This window comes from Stegostoma tigrinum, unplaced genomic scaffold (assembly GCF_030684315.1).
Source record: "Stegostoma tigrinum isolate sSteTig4 unplaced genomic scaffold, sSteTig4.hap1 scaffold_176, whole genome shotgun sequence".
Taxonomy (NCBI): domain Eukaryota; kingdom Metazoa; phylum Chordata; class Chondrichthyes; order Orectolobiformes; family Stegostomatidae; genus Stegostoma; species Stegostoma tigrinum.
In genome coordinates this window covers 519,869-540,249 of record NW_026728116.1, presented here as the reverse complement: position 1 = coordinate 540,249, position 20,381 = coordinate 519,869, and the positions used below count along the sequence as shown (strand labels likewise).

General features: G+C 47.6%; 1 protein-coding gene across 1 annotated transcript in view; it reads left to right on the top strand.

The window, feature by feature from the left end:
- Positions 1-20,381, top strand: part of LOC132207839 (uncharacterized) — a 66,919-nt gene that overhangs the window by 36,734 nt on the left and 9,804 nt on the right. Inside the window, exon 4 of the mRNA XM_059643681.1 lies at positions 14,096-14,232. Coding sequence (XP_059499664.1) covers positions 14,096-14,232 — 137 coding nt within the window. The remainder of the gene's footprint in view (positions 1-14,095; positions 14,233-20,381) is intronic.

Genomic DNA, 20,381 nt, shown 5'->3' with positions numbered 1-20,381 from the left:
AGGGTGAGGGATGAGACTTGTGTTAGGGCTACTAATGAGGTTAAATTTGGAGTTCGGGGTAGGACTCGGGAGAGGTTTTGGGTTAAGGCTGAGGTTAGGCTTAGGGCTGAGTCTATGGTTAGGGTTAGAGCTCAGACAACATTTAGGTTTGGGGCTGAGGCTTCTGCTTATGTTGAGGGTGAGTGTTAGGCCTGAGGCTAGGCTTAGGCCTGAAGCCGCGGTTAGGTTTGGGGTTGGACTGATTAGACCCACTCTGACCCATTACAATGAGGTACTACCACAGAACTGACTCTCTGTCGATAAAGAACATGAGATGCTGTCAGCTTGTCCAATCAGAAGTCCAATATTAAGGAAATAGTGCACTGTTGGAGGGTTGATAAATATAATATAATATAACGGGAGTGCTGCACTGTCAGAGGGTTAATGACGTGGGAGTGCTGAAATAGCGCAGAATCAGACCTGAGAGAGTGCTGCACGTTCAGAGAGTTAGTACTGAGGGAGTGCTATAATGTCAGAGGATTGATATCAAGGGGCACCGGCGAAGGATCAGTAGCGCAGTACTGTCCGAAGGCCAATATTGAGAGAGTTCTGCTGCGTCAGTGGGGGTCAATATTACAGAATTGCGACACTATCAGTGTATCAATGTCAGACGGTCAGTTCTGATGGAGGGCTACGCTGTTGGAGGGTCAATATTGAGTGTGTGCGCGACACTCGGATGATCACTTTGTTGGAGTTCTGCACTGTAACAGAGTGCCACACTGGCAGCGGGTTAATATTAAGGGAGTGCTGCACTGTCGGAGGGTTCAAGATGAGGGAGGGCTTCTCTTTGTTGGGGTGGGTATGAAAGAGAACCTCCCGTTCAGGGATCAATATTAATGTTGTCGAGTCAGTGGAGAGGCATTGCTGCACCGTGGAGGGTCAATAAGAAGCATGTAGCTCCACTGGCAAGGTGCCAATGATGACAGAATGCTGCACTGCCAGAGGATCAGCAATGAGGGAAAACTGTATTGTCAGAGTGTCTTCGTCAAGAAAGTGCCACTCTGTCGGAAGGCCAATATTAAGGGAGTGCTGCACTGTCACAGGATCAATATTAGGGGTGTGCTGCACGAACAGAGGGTCAGTGTTGATTGAATGCTTGACTGTTGCAGAGCCAGGACTGAGGGAATCCTGCATCGTTACGGTGTCATCGTTGAGGGAGTGCTGCACTGTTGAAGGGCCGATAGTAAGGGAGTGTGACACTGTCAGAGTGTCATTACCAAAGGTGGGCTACAGTATCAGAGGGTGAGTAATGAGGGAATGCTGCGCTGTCGGAGGGTCAGCACTGAGGTGGGCTGTACTGTCAGATCGTCAATATAAATAATAATGTTAGGGGAGTGCTGCATTGTGAGTTGGTCCATATTAAGGGAACGCTGAAACTGTCAGTGATGCTCAGGGTGTGCAACACTGTCAGAGGGAGTGATGTACTCTGAGTGTCAGCACGGAGGCTGACCTTCACTGTAATTGTGTCAGAATTAAAAGAACGGTCAGAGGATATAAACTGAGGCATTTCAGAGCCATCAGAAGGTCGAAACTGAGGTGTTTCAGATCAGTTTGTGGGTGCCTCATTTTAATGTGGTCAGACTTGAGCAAGTGCTTCATTGTCAGAGGCTCAGAACCAAGTGAGTGCCTCGTTATCAGACACTGTCCTAAAGAGGGCCTTGTTGTTCGTGGCTGTGTTGTAAGGCAATTCCTCATTGCTGCAGGATCAGCCTTGAGAGTGTGCCAGTCTGGAAGGAGTGCCCAAAAAGTGAGGGAGTGCGACACAATTAGAGATTCAGCGCTGAGTAAGTGCCTCATTGTCACAGAGTTAGTTCTGAGGCAGGGTCACATTGCCTTAGGGTCAATTCTGAGGGTGTATGAGGAGCAGACTGTAAATACTGAGTCAGTACCTCAGTGCATTGGATTCAGAGTTGATGGAGTACAAGATGATTAGAAGTTCAGTCCTGAAGTCTTGCAGCTCTGTCAGAGGGTCAGAACTGAGGGGGCAGTGCTTTACTGTCAGCGGATCAGTTCTGCGGCAGTACCTCATTGCTGGAGGGTCAGATGTGGACGAGTGTCACATTGTCAGAAGGCCAGTTCTGAATAAGTGACTTTTTGTCAGAAGGCCAATACTCAGTCAGTGGCTCATTTTGAGCAGATCAGAATTGAGGGTTTGCAACACTTTTCGAGATTCAGTCTGGAGACATTACTGCTACACGCCTGAATTGAGGGAGTGCTGCAAGATTGGAGGGTGAAAATAAACCTGAAAACAGTGACCCCTTTCAATAACCTGTAAAACACAGGGATCACTGTAAATAATCCCTAAAACGCAGAGGCCTTTGTCGGAGTGCCTCAGTGTAATGTTTTCAGAATTGAGGGAGTGCCACGTGATTACAGATTCACTGCTGATGGAGTAGCTCATTGTCACAGGGTCAGTTCTGAGGCAGGGCTGCTTTGCTGGAGGGTCACTTCTGAGTGAGTGTATTAGTATCAGCCCCATGTTGTAGGGACTGTACTTTTCCAGGAAGACAGTTAGAATAATCTTTAATTATAAACTAATCTGAAATACTGTTTGACTTGTTAAGGTTACAATACATCCTGAGTCACCTACAGAATACGCACTTGCTCTCCCTGTGTCTCTCGGTAAGCAAAGGTAGTTTCTTTCAGACTACTCTCGGAAATAAAGTGCTGCGCTGGTGGTCAGTATTGAAGGAATGCTCCATTGTTGGAGGATCAGTACTGAGGGAGTGCTGGTCTGTCACAGGGCCAAGATTATGGGTGTGCTGTGCTTTCAGAAGGTCACAAGCAAACAAGCACTGCCAGACATAAAAAACAAAAGAACTGCGGATGCTGTAAGTCGGGAACAAAAAGAAAGTTGCCGGAAAATCTCAGCAGGCCTGGCAGCATCTGTGCAGGAGAAAACAGATTCAACGTTTCGAGTCCATTGACCCTTCCTCAGAACAGTTCTGAGGAAGGGTCACTGGACCCGAAATGTTAGCTCTGTTTTTGCCTCCACAGATGCTGCCAGACCTGCTGAGCTTTTCCAGCACTGCCAGACAACTGATGCTCTGATTGTGAAACACTCCCTCAGTACTGACCCTCCAACACTGCGTACTCTCTGATGACTGATTCTCTGACGTTGCATCTCTGCCACAGTATTAACCCTCCGTCATACTGGTATTCTCTCAGCAATAACACTCTGAGAATGCCATGCTCCCTTCCCATTGACACTCTGGCCGTGGGACACCACTTCAAATTTAACCCTTCAGCAGTGCAGCACACACTCATCATTGCCTCTCTGATATTGCAGTGCTGCCTTCATACTGACCCTTTCACAGTGCAGGACACAGTAATATTGAACATCTTCAAGTGCCGCTCTCCCTCAGTGCTGACCCCCCTCTCATTTCTGACCCATTCAGTGTAGCATACCCTTTATTCTGAACCCCTCAGTGCAGCACTCCCTCAACGCTGACCTGCTTCAGTGCTGACCCCCTTCAGTCCTGATCCCCCTCAGAACAGCACTCCCGCAGTGCTGACCCCACACTGTGCTGCACTCCCTCAGAGCTCACCCACTTATTGCTGACGACCCCCTCACTTCAGCACTCCCTGATCACCTGGTCGTGCATCACTCCCTTTCTCCGACCCCTCGGACGGTGCAGCACTACGTCAGCGCTGACCCGCCAACAAGATCATGTCAGAGAGATGTTCTCCCATCACATTGACCCTCTGAGACTGGAGCATTTACTAATGTTGGCCCTCTCACAGTGAAGCACTCCGTTTAGTCCCTCTGACAGGCTGCATGCCTTTTATTACAGGTCTTTTCACAACGCACTGCCCCGTCATCATTGATTCTCTGACAGTGCAGCCCTCTGTTAATATTGAATTTGTGACAGTGCACAACTCCATTAATATTTGCCCTCTGATAGTGCAGCCCTTCCTCAGTCCTGACTCTCTGACAATGCAGCAGTCCCCTAATTACTGTCAGAGGGTCGATACTGAGAGAATGCTGCACTGTCAGAGTCAGCTGCCCGCAGTCCTATCAGACGTTGAGTATTGAAGGTATGGGAGAGGGTGAGTGTCAGTGAATTCTGCACTGCAACAGGGCCAACAGTGGTGTCCCATGGCCAGAGTGTCCATGGTAAGGAAGAACTGCAATGTCAATGTAACAGGGTCAGGTCTGAGGTCAGAATTGAGACAGTACTGCAGGATTAGAGAGTCACTGTTGTGGCTGAGGAGCACTCTGAGGTCCAGTACTGAGGGAAAGCTTCATGATCAGTGGGTCAGTTCTGAAGCTGTGCTACTTTGTCAGAGGGCCATACTAATGCAGTGCCTCATTGTAATGGGATAAGAGTTGAGGGAATGTCGCACATGCATCACTAGCTCATCATTGACTGTCTGACAGTGCAGCACACTCTTAGTATTGACCTTCCAACAGTGTAGAGCTCCCGCAGTGATGACACTGACCATGCAACACTCCCTCAGTACTGACTCTCCAACAACGCGGTGCTTCCTCAAGAATGACCCTCCGAGAGTGGAGCACACCCTTATTGTTGATCGTCAGATAGTGCGGTACTTCCTTCGTATTGGATCCCCCTCGGTGCAAACTCGCCCCTCGTTGCCCTAACCCCCTTCATGGAGCACTTCCCCAGTGCTGACACCATCCCAGTGCTGAGTACTCCTCAGTGCAGCACTCCCTCAGTGCTAACACCCCATCACTCCCTCAGTGCTGACCACCTCTCAATGCCAACCCGACCTCAGTGCAGCACTCCCTCAGTGTTGACCCTGCTCAGTGCAGCACTCTTATGATGCTGTCCCTGCTCAGTGCAACACACTCTCATTCTTTTCACCCACACCGCCCTCAGTGTCAACCCCACAATGAGGCACCGCATTAGTATGGCCCTCTGACAAAGTAGCACAGCCTCAGAACTGACCCATTGACAATGAAGCTTTCCCTGTGTACTGACCCTCAGAGTACTACTGTACCACAGCACTGACACTCTAATCCTGTCGCACTGCCTTGATTCTGTCTCCTTGACAAGGAGTGCGGTATCAGAATTGAAAGTGGTCAGCACTGAGGGGGTACTGCACTGTGGGTTGTTAGCACTGAGGGGGAGCCAGCACAGTGGGAGAGCTGCACTAAGCGGGGATGTGCACTCAGTGGCCGGTCAACAATGAGGGAGTGCAGCACTGTAGTGGTTCAGCTTACGGGAGGTCAGCACTCGGGGTGGGGGGGTTCAGCACTGAGTGCAGCTCAGCACTGAATAGGGGTCAGGCCGGGGAGCTCTTTACTACGGGAGTGCTGCACTGAGGGAGGGCCAGTTTTCAGGGAGCACTGCACTGTCAGAGCGTCAATAAGAAGGGTCTGCTATGTTCTCATTGGGTCAATAATGAAGGAATTCTGCATTATCAGAGTGTTAAAATTCAGGGAATGCAACAATTTCAGAAAGATGATGTTGATGCGGTTGGGGGGGTGGGTGCGGTAGCATAAGGTGGTGATGGGAAAGTGGTAAGTCATGCGACACCACTGAAGGGTCAGCACTGAGAGAAAGTCACCCTCTCAGAGGGTCAATATTAAGGGAGAGCTTCACTGTCAGGAGGTCAATCTTCAGACAGTGTTCCAGGACTGAGGCTCAATATTAAGTGACTGCAATACTGTCAGAGGGTCAATGATGAGCACGTGCTGAAGTGTTGCAGAGTAAGTACTGAGGGAGTGCTGCATTGTCAGTGTCATCAATGAGTGAGCTCCACACTGTCGGAAGGCCAATTTTTAGCAAGTGCTGCACTGTCAGAGTGTCACTACTGAGGGAGAACTGCACTGTCAGAACAGTGAGTCATCACAGAGCACTGCACTGTCAGAGGGTCAATATTAATGGTATGCTACACAGAGTTGGGTTAGCAATGAGGGAGTGCTACACTGAGGGGAGTCAGTACAAAGGGAAACTGCCCTCTGAGAGGGTCAACAGTAAGAGTGTGCCAGCGGGTCAGTGCTGGGGAATTACAGCACTGAGAGACGGTCAGCAGTCCCTCAAGTCCTGACTCTGACAGATTAGCCACTCCCAGAGATTCGGTATTCCCTCATAACGAGCCGCCTGGCAACAAGGTACAAACTCAGAACTGACCCTCTGGCCATTATGCCCTCTCTCTGTTTTGACATTTTAAACATGAGGGTCTTCCCTTAATCATGGGGATTTTCAGCTCTTCCTCAGTACTCCTGGCCCCCTGACAGTGTTGCACTACCTCAAACTGACCATATTAAAATGAGGCATCATCTCAATTTGATCCTTTGACAACGATGCACTCCCTCAGCACTGACCCTCTCACAACAAGGCACTCCATCAGTAGTGACCCTCTGCTGATAGTGCTGCAGGACCTCAGTACTGATCCTCCGATTGTGCGATTCCCTCAATTCTTATCCCATTACAATGAGGCACCGCATTCGTACGGCCCTCTGACAAAGTAGCACAGCCTCAGAAGTGATCCATTGACAATGAAGCTTTCCCTCGGTACTGACCCTCTGAGTGCTACTCGACCACAGCACTGACACTCTAATCCTGCGTAACTGTCTCAATTCTGACCTCAATCCTGACCCTCTGATTGTGAGGCACTCGGCTCTGACCCTGTTGCATTGACATTGCAGTTCTTCCTCATTGTTGACCCTCTTGCAGTGCAGAATTCACTGACGCTCACGCACTCCCAATGCGGCATACCTTTAATACTGAACATCTGATAGGACTGCAGGGAGCTGACTCTGACAGTGCAGCATTCTCTCAGTATTGACCCTCTGACAGTATTTCGGGGAGTGCTGCACTGTCAGAGAGTCAGAACTGAGGAAGAGCTGCACTGTCAATGGGCAAATATTCATGGATTGCTTGGGTCAATTTTAATGGAGTTGTGCAGTGTGACACATTCAGTATTAAGAGAGTACTGCACTGTCAGAGGGTCAATGATGGGAGAGTGCTGTGCTGTCGGAAGGTGTGTACTGAAAGGGAGCCGCCCTGCCAGAGGGCCTATATTAAGGCAGTCAGCATTGTGAGAGGGTCGATATTTAGTGCATGCTCCTGTCTCAGAGGGTCAATTTGATGGGACAACATGCCTCTGAAACTAACTTGTTGGAGTGCTGCACCGCCTGAGGGTTCGTCTGAAGGGAGTGATGCCCTGTCAGATGATGAGCTTTCCCTCATCTTTGACCGTCTGACAGTGCAGCACTCCCATAATATTAACCCGCTACCAGTGTGGCACTTGCTTACAATTGAACTTCTGACAGTGCACAAGTCCAACAAAATGATCCTCTTGAGTGTCGCACACACTCAATATTGGCCCTCCAACAGTGCAGCACTCCCTCAGGACTGACTGTCTGACATTGATACGTGGATCGTGTAGCAATCCTGTAATATTGACCCACTGACACAGCAGAACTCCCTCAATATTGTTTTTCTGACAGTATTGCACTACTGATCCTTCGGCAGTGCCCCTTGATATCAATCTTTTCACATTAGACCACTCCCTCAGCACTAACTCTCTGAATGTGCAGCACTTCTCAGGATTGATTCTGTGATATTTCAGCACTCCCACATCATTAACCCTCTGACAGTGCAGCCCTCCCTTTAGATCAACCCTCCAACAGTGCATTGTTTCCTTAATATTGGACCTCTGATTGTGTGATACTCCCTCAGTGCGAAACTCTGACAATACAGCACTCTCTCTGAAATAACTCTCTGATTAAGCACTTCCTCTGTGCTAACCCTCTGAAAATGGAGCTTTCTCTCATTACTGACCCTTTGCAGTGCTGCACTGCCTCAGTACTCACTCACCACAAGTGCAGCACTCCATTAAGAGTGATCCTCTGACAGTGTGGCACTCCCCTAATATTGGTCCACTGACTGTGTGGCACTCCCTTTATACTGACCTGCTCGCGGTGCATCACTGCTCTAATATCAAACCTGCAGCTCTATCAGAGGGTCTGTCCTGAGCAAGTGCCCCATCGTCAGCATGTCAATTCTGAGGCCGTGCCTCTATATCAGTGAGTCAATATTGAGGTAGCTCCTGACGGTCAGAATTACGGGAGTGCCTCATAGTTAGAGGGTCATTAACTGAGGGACAGCCTCATGATCAGCGGGTCAGTCTTTACGGACTGCCTTATAGCCAGTGTGTCAGTTCTGAGGCAGTGCCCTCAATGTAACAGATTTAGAAATGGGGTAGGGGGCACATGATTAGAAGGTCAGTAGTAAGCTATTGGAACTTTGTCAGAGGGTCAGTACTCAGCGAGTGCCTCATTGACATCGGGTCCAGACAGAGGGTTTGCACTGAGGGAATGCTTCCTTTGTCAGAGATTCAGAACTGAGAAAGTGCCTCATTGTCAGAGGCTCATTCCTGAGGCAGTGCCTCATTGTCAGAGTGACATAATCAGATAGCACTCCCTCAATTCTAAACCTTAATACTGACCCTCTGACAATGAAGCACTGCCTCAGGACTGACCCTATGATAATGAAGTGTTCCTCAGGATTGAACCATTGACAATGTGACTCTCCATTCGTGTTGACCTTCTGATAATGGGGTTCTCCTGAAGTACTGACCCTCTGACGGTTGTGCACTGCCTCAGTACTGACCCTCTAAATATCTGCCACTCGGTCAATTCTGACCTCCTTACGATGAGGCATTACCTCAATACTGACTGGGGTGTAGGTCTCTGGCACAGAGTCTGTCGCTCTTGCAACGAAGGGAAGGGGGTATAGGAGGAGAGTGTTAGTCATTGGGGACTGAATAGTTCGAGGGACAGATAGAAGGCTTGTTTGGAACCGAAGAGACTCACGATTGGTGCGTTGCCTCCAGGTGCTAGGGTCCGTGTTGTCTCGGACAGTGTCTTTGGGGTCCTGAAGGGAGAGGGTGACCAGCCCCAAGCCATGGTCCACACAGGTACCAACGACATAGGTAGAAAGAGGGATAGGGATGCCAGGCAGGATTTCAGGGAGCTCCGCTGGAAGCTGAGAGCTCAAACAAACGGAGTGGTTATCTCTGGTTTGTTACCCGTGCCAAGTGATAGCGAGGCAAAGAACAGGGAGAGATTTCAGCTGAACACGTGGCTGCAGGGATGCTGCAGGTGGGAGGGCTTCAGGTACATGGACAATTGGGGCTCATTCTGGGGAAGGTGGGACCTCGACAAACAGGACGGTCTCCACTTGAACCAGAGGGGCACTAATATCCTGGGCGGGAAATTTGCTAGTGCTGTTCGGGTGGGTTTAAACTAGCTGAGCAAGGGGATGGGAAACTGGTGTAGTTTCAGTACACAGGAGAAAGAGAATAGAGAGGACATGGACAGGATCTCAGTGTCACAGGAGTGTGCTGGCAAACAGCAAGCTGAATTGAAGTGTGTCTACTTGACTGCCAGGAGTATCCGGAATAAGCGAGGTGAGCTTGCAGCATGGATAGGTACCTGGGGCTTCGATGTTGTGGCCATTACGGAGACATGGATAGAGCAGGGTCAGGAATGGATGTTGCAGGTTCCAGGGTTCAGATCTTTGAGTAAGATCAGGTAAGGTGGGAAAAGAGGGGGAGGTGTGGCTTTGTTTGTCGAGGACAGTATAATGGAGGCTGAAAAAACTTTTGAGGAGGACTGGTCGACTGAGGTGGGATGGGCTGATGTCAGAAATAGGAGAGGAGAGGCCTCACTGTTGGGAGCTTTTGAATAGGCCTCTGCAAAGTTCCAGGGATCTGAAGGAGAGGATTGGCAAAACGATTCTGGGCAGGAGTGAAAGGAACAGGGTGGTCATTATGGGAGACTTGAACTTCCTAAGCATTGACTGGAAATGCTGTAACTCTCGTACGTCGGATGGATGAGTTTTCGTCCAATGCACGCAGGAGCGTTTCCCGACACGCTACGTCGAAGGGCCGACAAGAGGGGAGGCCACACTGGATCTGGTACTTGACAGTGGACCAGGCCAGGTGTTTGATTTAGTGGTAGATGAGCACTTTGGAGAGAGTGACCATAATTCGGTTACGTTTAGTTTAGCGATGGAGTGGGAGAGGAACATGCCACAGGGCAAGACTTACAGATGGGGGAAGGCAATTATAATTGGGCAAGACTTAGGAGGCAAAGAATGGGGTAGCAAAATGCAAGGGATGGGGACAATCGAAATGGGGAGCTGGTTTAAGTAACAGATATTGCGTGTCCTTGATAGGTACGTCCCTGTCAGGCAGGGGTCAGTGATAAGGTAGGGGAACCGTGGTTTACTAAAGAAATTATATCTCGCGTTAAGCAGAAGAGCGAGGCTTATGTGATGTTGAGATGAGATGGATCAGTTGATGCGATGGAGAGTTACAGATGAGCAAGGAAGGATTTAAAGAGAGAGTTAAGAAGAGCAAGGAGGGGTCCTGAGCAGTCATTCGCAGGTAGAATAAAGGAGATCCGTAAAGTTTTCTCAAGGTATGTGAGGAATATAAGGATGACTGGGGTAGGAATAGGGCCAATCAAAGACAGAAGTGGGAAGTTGTGTGTGGACCGGGTACAGATCGGAGAGGTGCTAAATGAATATTTCTCATCTGTTTTCACTGAGGAAGAGGAGAATATCGTCGAGGAGACGACTGAGATACGTGCTATTAGACTTGAAAGGATTCAGGTTAGTAAGGAGGAGATGTTATCAATTCTAGAAGGTGTGAAGCTAGATAAATCCCCTGGGCCTGAGAGGATTTTTCCGAGAATTCTCTGGAAAGCTCAGGAGGAGGTGGCGGAGCCCTTGGCTTTGATCTTTGAGTCCTCATTGTCTGCAGGTTTAACACCAGAGGACTGGAGGATTGCAAATGTTGTGCCCTTGTTCAAGAAGGGCAGTAGAGATGAGCCAGGCAATTACAGCCAGTGAGCCTTAGGTCCGTTGCAGGAAAAGTTTTGGAAAGGGTTATAAGAGATCAGGTTTAGAATCATCTCGGAAGCAACAATTTGATTGGAGATAGTCAACATGGATTTGTCAAGGGCAGGTCGTGTCTCACAAACCTCATGGAGATTTTGAGGAGGTGACCAAGCATGTGGATGAGAGAAGGCCAGTTGACGATGTGTACATGGACTTCAGTAAAGCCTTTGATAAGGTTCCACACGGTAGGCTATTGGAGAAAATACGGAGCCATGTGATTGAGGGAGATTTAGCAGTTTGGATTAGAAACTGGCTTTCGGTAAAAAGGCAACCAGTGGTGTTTGATGGAAAATATTCAGCCTGGAGTCCGGTTACTAGTGGTGTGCCTCAAGGATCTGTTTTTGGCCCACTGCTGTTTGTCATTTTTATAAATGACTCGGACGCAGGCATAGGTGGATGGGTTAGTAAGTTTGCAAATGACACTAAAGTCGGTGGAGTGGTGGACAATGTGGAAGAATGTCGCATGTTGCAGAGAGACTTGGATAAAGTGCAAAATTGGGCGGAAAGGTGGCAAATGGAGTTCAATGTGAGGTGATTCGCTTTGGGAGGAATAATAGGAAGGTACAATACTGGGCCAATGGAAAGATTCTTGGTAGTGCGGATGTGCAGAGGGACCTTGGCGTCCATGTACATAGATCTCTGAAAGTTGCCACCCATGTTGATAGTGCTGTGAAGAAGGCATACGGTGTGTTCGACTTTATTGGTAGAGGGATTGAGTTCCAGAGCCGTGATGTCATGCTGCAACTGCACAAAACGCTCGTGCGACCTGTTCTGGTCGCTCCATTGCGGGACGAATTCGGAAGCATTGGAAAAGGAGCAAAGGAGATTTACCAGGATGTTGCCTGGTCTGGAGTGAAGGTCTTATGAGAGAAGGCTGAGCGACTCGAGTCTGTCCTCATTGGGGAGAAGAAGGCTAAGAGGGCCTTTAATAGAAACATACAAGACGATCAGAGAAAGATGAGTCAGGGTGGACGGTAAGAGTCTTTTTCCTAGGATGATGATGTTGGCTTGTACAAGGGGGCTCAGCTACAAATTGAGGGGTGATGGATTAAAGACAGATGTCAGAGGCAGGTTCTTTACCCAGAGAGTGGAAAGGGCGTGGAATGCCCTGCCTGTCAATGCAGTTAACTCAGCCACATTCAGGGCATTTGAACAGTCCTTGGATAAGCATATAGATGATGATGGGACAGTGTGAGGGAACGGGCTCAGATTAGTTCACAGGTTGGTGCAACATCGAGGGCTGAAGGACCTGTTCTGCACTGTATTTTTCTATGTTCACAGATGACACTAAAATGAGTGAGAGAGTAAAGTCTGAAGAGGACAATGAAAATCTGCAGAAGGATGCAGAAAGTTTAAGTGAATGGACAAGGGTCTAGCAGATGGAGTCCAATGATGGGAGATGTGAGGGCATCCATTTTGGTAGCAATTATGGAAAAATGGAGTCTTGCTTAAATGGTGAAAAATTGTAGCATGCTGCTCCGCAGAGGGAGCTGGGCAGCCTTGTGTCTGAATCAGGTAGTTTGCAGATGCGGCTGGTAATTGAGACAGCAAATGGAACAGTGTCCTTCATTGCGAGAGTGATGCAGTTTAAAAATCGGGAGGGTATGCTACAGTTGTATAGGGTGCTGGTGAGGCTTGGTGTGGAGTAGTTTGTACAGTTTTAGTCTCCTCACTTGAGAAAGGATGTACTGGCACTGGAGGGGGTGCGAAGGAGGTTCACGAGGTTGATTCCAGAATTTAAAATGTTGCTGTATGGGGAGAGATTGAGTAGACTCCGATTGCAGTCACTGGAATTTAGAAGAATGAGGGGTGATCTAATAGAAACTTTTAAAATTATGAAACAAATGGATCGGAAATTGTTTCCACTGATGGGCGAAATTCCAACTCGGGGGCACAGCCTCAAAATAAGTGTGAACAGATTGAAAACTGAGTTGAGGATGAGCTTCTTCATCCAAAGGGTTGTGAATCTGTGGAATTCTCTGCCCACTGAAACAGTTGAGGTTCCCTTGTTGAATGTTTTGAAAGCCAAAACAGATAGATCTTTGAACAGGAAAGGAATTGAGGGTTATGGTGAATGGGAGGGTAAGTGGAGCTGAGTCCGCAAAAAAGATCAGCGGAACGAGCTGGAAGAGACAGATGGCCTACTCCTGTTTTATTTCTTATGTCCGTATGTCCTTAGATTGCCATCCTTGTCATTCCTCCTTCCCTGGAATAGGCCAGTTCTGAACGCTGATCAGTAGGTCTTTAAATAACTCCCACGTATCAAATGTTGACTTGTTCAATAAAAGCTCCTCCCAATTAATACTGCTCAGCTCCTACCTAACACTGATGTAATTTTCCCTCCCCCAATTTCGTCCCTTCCCACAAGGTCCTGATTATCCATGGCTGTCTTAAAATGTAAGGAGATGCGATCGCCCATTTAAGAAGCTCCTGCTTCACTGTTTTTCCCAAGTGGGAGTCAGCTACAGGCTTTCTTGTTCCACGATGGGGGAGGAAATGGCCGAGAGGTATTATTGCTGGACTGTTAATTCAGAGACTGAGATAACATTCTGGGGACCTGTGTTCAAATCCCAGCACAGCAGATGGTGGAATTTGAATTCAATATAAAAGAAAATCATGAATTAAGAATATAATGATGACCATGAATTCATTGCCAAATGTCAGAAAAACTCACCTGGTTCACTGATGTGCTTTCGGGAAGGAAACTGCCACCCTTACATGATCTGGCCTACATGTGACTGCAGACCCACAGCAATATGATTGACTTTGAACTGTCCCCTGGGCAATTAGGGATGGACAATAAACACTGCGTAGCTCGGGATGTCCTCCTCCCATTAACAAATAAATAAAATTGGATTCTAGATCTTCCGATCCAAGATCGTTTCTTGCTCTCATACTAATTTCTTTGCTTACAGTCACTTTCCCTCCTGCCTGTCTTTTTGGAATGCCGTATAGCCCTGCGCACTTAGCTCCAGTGTTGATCTCCTTGTAACCATGTCTTTGTAATAGCTATAAAATCATGCCCGTCAACCTAGAAATGTGCTATTAATTTGTTGATTTTGTTCTGAATACAATGAGCACGCAAGCAAAGAGCCATGAATTTAGCTTTATCACTTGATTTCACCTCTTGACACTATTTACAGCTGTTTTCTGTTTGTACATGCTGTCTTTTCCAGTAGCACGCTGAGTATTGTTATCCCGATAGTTCTTTCGTATCAGTCCGTGTGTATTCCTGGGCGAATGTGCTCGTGTGGTCTCAGGAGTTGCGGAGGTCACGGCTCTGGGACAGCCGTTTCATCGCTCTATGCTGCAGGTAAGAAGAAAAGAAAATCTCTTGCTCTGAGCTCTGCAAACCTGGGCAATGTCAAAAGGGAAACAAGGTCAAAAGAATTTCAACAAGAATCTCAAAATTAACTGCTGAATTCATATCAACATTACGGGCATCGCCCAACTTAGTGGCCACAACATCCCACTTTCTATTCTTCACAAACAATCCAAAGGCTGAAGTATCCGTATCCCTCTTAACTTTTATGGTTTTTGAGCTAATTTCTTGTTTCTAACTTGTGCATATTTGTGGTGCCTTATGACTTCTTGCATTTAGCAATTGATAAAACTCACTCTCTCACGAGTTCAGGAGAAGCTAGTTTTATAGAATCCCCAGTGTGGAAACAGGCCACTCAGTTCAATAAGCCCACAGCAACCCTCCAAAGAGCATCCCACCTAGACCCATCCCCATTCCCCAACTCTATTCCTGTCAGCCTGCATTTCCCATGGCTAATGTACCTAACCTACACATCCGTGGGCACTGTGGGTAATTCAGCATTGCCAATCCACCTAACCTGCACATCTCTGGACTGTGGGAGGAAACCAGAGCACTCAGCAGAAACCCACACAGAGAAGGGGAGAATGTGCAAACTCCACACAGACAGTCATCGGAGGCTGGAATGGAACTCAGGTCCCTGGTGCTGTGAGGTAGCGGTACTCACGACTGAGTCACCGTGTCACCCTGAGTTATCTTGACTCCTTCTGAAACATAGGAAGGTATCCACAAGACAAAGATCCTTTTTAGTCAGCTTAATTCATACCAACTGAGGTAGATCTAGTTGGGTGTGTAAAGAAGGGGAGTCTTTCACGAGGGAACTTAACAATTTGGGAGACTCAGTCACCGAGGGAGCCTGACCCGAAGACTGGTCAAAAGAATAATGATTCGATATGAATTAGTTAGAATGCAGCTGTTAACAGTAATCCTCCATCCCTATGTGGGAGCGAGATTTAACATTCAAAATCAAAACTGAAACTCTTGAACAAGGTAGTTCAAAACAGCCAGTTCTCTGATTGAGGTTGTGAACTTGCTCGCCGAGCTGGCTTCTTCTCATTCAGACATTTCGTCACCATGATCGGTGACATCATCGGTACAGCCTCCAATGAAACGATGTTATTCTACTCTGTCTGGAATTGACACTGTCCGGTCTGTTACCATGAGTACTGTCATTTCCGGTTTTGATCTGTATGGGTTTGTGTGTGGGGGTCCAATTGTATCTGTTTGTTGGTTGCATTATGGGTGGAGAATCACGCCTCTCAGAGGACACTGCGACAAGGTAACCGTAGTAGCCCAAGCCAAGCATAGACACGCACAGGAATTCCGAGAGGCATGGTTCTGCACCCGTTCTCCAGCCTCACATTCTTGGTCTCTTCAGTCTGAATATGATCACTCAACCATATCCTTGATGACAAACAATAGAGTCTTACTTCCCAAAATCTACAAACAGGACTGTCCAGACAGATCCATTTGTTCTAATGATATCATCTTCTGCTGGAGGGATTCCGAAATGTCTGCATTCTTCCTCAACTGAGCATTCCTTGCATTCGTGGTTGACAGAGCTGTCAGCCACGTCCATTGTGCTGCAGGGTTCCCAAGCGGAATATGAGTTGCTGTTCCTGCAACTTTGGGGTGGCATCATTTGTGGCACTGCAGGAGGCCCATGTTCAGTTTGGCTTTGACTTTTGAGGAACGGATGGTCCCTTTGAGATTGAAATTGGAGAAAGATTTCAGGATTTTTTCATGTTCTTGTCTTTCTGTTATGCCCCTAGGAAAAAAGCAATGAAAGTGCCGTTAATGTTTTGCACGGCGAGCTGCTGCACACTAACCGGTCTCACACCATTACCATCACCTTGCCCTTGTGAAGGCAGATATGGATAAGGTTCTCAAAGCTGATAGAAGATTGAAACCACTCTAATCCTGTGACGATGGTAAGTTTCCCTTCTTTAAAAAAAAATGCTTGCAGCTGAATTCGCATAATATAGAGCACAGTGGCTCTGGTTAACACCACTGTCTCAATTCCACCCTTTGGTGACTTTCTGTGTGGAGTTTGCACATTCTCTATGTGCCTGCATGGGTTTTCTCCGGGTGCTCGAGTTTGCTCCCACAGTCAAAAGATGTGCAAGGTCGGTGGATTGGCCGTGCTAAATTTCCCAAGGTGTTCAGTGATGTGTAGGTTAGGTGAGTTATAGGTGGATGGGTCTGGGTGGGATGCTGTGAGGGGCAGTGTGGACATGTTGGGCTGACCGACCTGTTTCCACACTGTAAGGGTTCTCTGATTCATGATTCCATGATTTTACTGAGCGAAAAGGTACAATATTGACTCGTCATATTTGTCTCACCTCTTTACACATTGATAAGAAAGCTTTCATGTCAGTTTCTATGCATTTGCAACTTGTCTGCTGTCTCTGACAAGGCTGACGATATCTCCTTCTCTAATGCACATCTCCTGTCCCCTAACACTGAGAGGTGACACTTGCTTTTCATTTAGTACAATAAAAAAAACAATAGCCTCCATATTACATCCAGCGGCTTCTCTTAACACTCACACACTGTTCTCTCTCTCTCTCTCTCTCTCTCTCTCTCTCCCTCTGTCTCTCTCTCTCTGTCTCTCTCTCTCTCTGTCTTTATCTCTCCTCTCCCTGTTCTCCCCCATCACTTCACTCACAGGCACCAACAGAGGTTCACAGTCACACTATGTTGCACATGCATATTCTGTCCCTCATGCACAAACACACTACACACACACAAAAAAAAGTCAGGAACACAGTCTCTCACGAACACACTCTGTCACATTCTCACTCATTCATACTCCATACCGTCACACAGTCGTACACGGTCTTGCACACATTCTGTGGCACACTTGCATGCACTGTTGCAGGATCTTTTGCCAATGCTCTCACTCTCAAGTACACACATACTACCACAAATCTCTCCCTCACACACTTAGGTTTGCAAATTCACTTGCTGTCAAGCTCACTCACACTTACAGACACACTCACTCCCTCATGCATGCTGTAACACTCCCTTCTTGTGCTAACTCCCTTTCACACACTCTCAAGCACAGTCACTGGCACACACATTCTGTCGTGCGCACACACACACTTTCATGCACTGTCTTTGCACTCTTGAGCACAATCATATGCTCACCTCTCTCTTGCACACAGTCAATTTGATTTGAGTCAGAGATAATGGGAGCTGCAGATGCTGGAGAATCCAAGATAATAAAATGTGAGGCTGGATGAACACAGCAGGCCAAGCAGCATCTCTGATGAAGGGTCTTGGCCCGAAACGTCAGCTTTTGTGCTCCTGAGATGCTGCTTGGCCTGCTGTGTTCATCCAGCCTCACATTTTATTATCTTGATTTGAGTCATAATTGTCACATGTGCCCAGGTACAGTGAAAAGTTTTCTTCTGCATGCAGTATAGACAGGTGATATCAAACAAGGCGCATGAGTGAAACGGAACATAGTGACAGCTACAGAGAAGATGCACAGAGAGCAAGATCAAAATTAGATTTAAGCTTTTCAGTGTCCTATTCAGATGTCCAATAACAGCAGTGAAGAAGCTGTTCTTGAATCTTTTCACGCATGTATACAAACTTTTTTTACATCTTCCCTTCAGAAAAAGGGAGAAGAGAGTGTAATTGGCGGGTGAGAAGGGCCTTTGATTATGTCAGTTTCTTTCCCGAGGCAGCGGGAAGTAGAGGTGGAATCAACGAATGGAAGGCTGGTTTGCATGATGGACTATGCTGTGTTCATGACTCTGCAGTTTCTTGTGATCTTAGGAAGAGCAGTTGCCAAACCATGCTGTGACATGCATCCAGATAGGATGCTTTCTCTGGTACATGAATGAAAGTTGACCTTGCGGACACTCCAAATTACCTTAGCCTGCTGGGGAAATAGAGACATTTGGTGTGCTTTTTTGCCCATTGCGACGATCTGGGTGGACCAGGAGAGATTGTTGGTGATCGACACTCTCAACTATCTCCACCTCAGCAACATCTCTCTCAGTGTCTGATGCAGGCGCTCACACACTCACATTCTGTCACCTATTCTGTCTGTCTGTCTCTCCCTCTCTCCCTCATCGCCCATCTCTCTGTCTCGCTCTCTCTCTCTCTGTCTCGCGCTCTCTCTCTCTCTCGCTCTCTCTCTCGCGCTGTCTCTCTCTCTCGCGCTGTCTCTCTCTCGCGCTGTCTCTCTCTCTCGCGCTGTCTCTCTCTCTCGCGCGCTCTCTCTTCCTCCCCCACCCCCCAACCTCTCTGGCTCTCTCTCTCTCTCTCTCTCTCTCCCTCTCCCTCTCTCTCTCTCTCTCTCTCTCTTTTTCTCACACACCAACTCATTGCTCAGTATTCCATGGTATCTGAATTGTTGGAAGAATTAACTTAGACTGAGCGTGGATTTTCTCCCAAATTAGTTATGACAAAGCAGAACCAATTCTGCCTGGAAGAAGAAAGGCAGGAGCCATAATAATTAGGGATTGTTTTGCTAGAGGAACCGTGCTGTGATATGCATCCAGATAGGATGCTTTCTGTGGTACATCAATGAAAGTTGCCCTTGTGGGCACACGCAATTGCCTTAGCCTCCTGTGAAGTAGAGACAACGGTGTGCTTTTTTGCTCATTGCGATGATGTGGATGGACCAGTGAACTAATCTAAGCCCATCCCCCTACACGATCCCATTATCATCCATATGCTTATCCGAGGACTGTTGAAATGCCCCGAATGTGGCTGAGCTAACTGCATTGTCAGGCAGGGGGTTCCACATCCTTACCACTCTCTGAGTAAAGAACCTGCCTCTGATATCTATCTCAAATCTATTATCCCTCACTGTTAAGCTGTGCCCTCGAATACAATCTGACGTCATCATCCTCGGAAAAAGACCCACACTGTCCACCCTGTCTCATCCACTGATCATCTTGTATGTCTCTATTAAATCCCCTCTGAACCACCTTCTCTCCAATGAGTACAGACCCAAGTCCCTCAGCCTTTCTTCAGAAGACCTTCACTCCGGACCAGGCAACATCTCCTCTGCACCTTTTCCAATGCTTCCACATCCTTCCTGTAATGGGGCGACCAGAACTGTACGCAATATTCCAAATGAGACCGCACCAGTTTTTTGGACAGTTGCTCTGGATCTCAATCCCACTGCCAATAAAACCTAAAACACCGGAAGCCGCCTTCACAGCACTATCAACCTGGATGGCAATTTTCAGGGATCGACATAGATCGACACCCTCTGCACAGCATCACTACCAAGAATCTTTCCATTGACCCAATATTCTGCCTTCCTATTATTCATCCCAAAGTGAATCACCTCACATTTATCCGCATTGAACTCCATCTGCCACCTTTCTGCCCAATTCTGCAGTTCATCCAAGTCTACCTGTCACCTGCAACATTCTTCCACATTGTCCACCACTCCACCGACTTGAGTGTCATCTGCAAACTTACTAACCGATCTACCAATGCCTCCGTCCAAGTCATTTATAAAAATGACAAACAGCAGTGGTCCCAAAACAGATCCTTGAGACAAACCAGAAGTCACCAGACTCCAGGCTGAATATTTTCTATCAACCACCACTGGTTGCCTCCTTTGCCAAAGCCAGTTTCTCATCCAACCTGCTAAATCTCCCTCAATCCCATGTCTCCATGTTTTCTCCAATAGCCTACCATGTGGAACCTTATCGAAGGCTTCACTGAAGTCCATGTCCACCACGTCAACTGCCCGACCCTCATCCACGTGCTTGGTCACCTTCCAAAATTACTCAATGAGGCTTGTGAGACACGACCTGCCCTTGACAAATCCATGTCGACTATCTCCCATCAAATTGGTGCTTGCTCGATGACTATAAATCCTCTCTCTTATAATCCTTTCCAAAACTTTTCCTGCAACAGACGGAAGGCTCACTGGGTTTATAATTACCTGGGTCATCTCTACTGCCCTCTTTGAACAAGGGCACAACATTTGCAACCCTCCAGCCTTCTGGTACTAAACCTGTAGACAATGAGGATTCAAAGATCAAGGCCAAAGGCTCCGCCACCTCCTCCGTAGCCTCCCAGAGAATCTGAAAGTTTCGAAGGATGCTGCGTTGTATCCGGAGGTTGGTGGGGTGGTACGTTAGGACGAGGGAGACTTTGTTTTG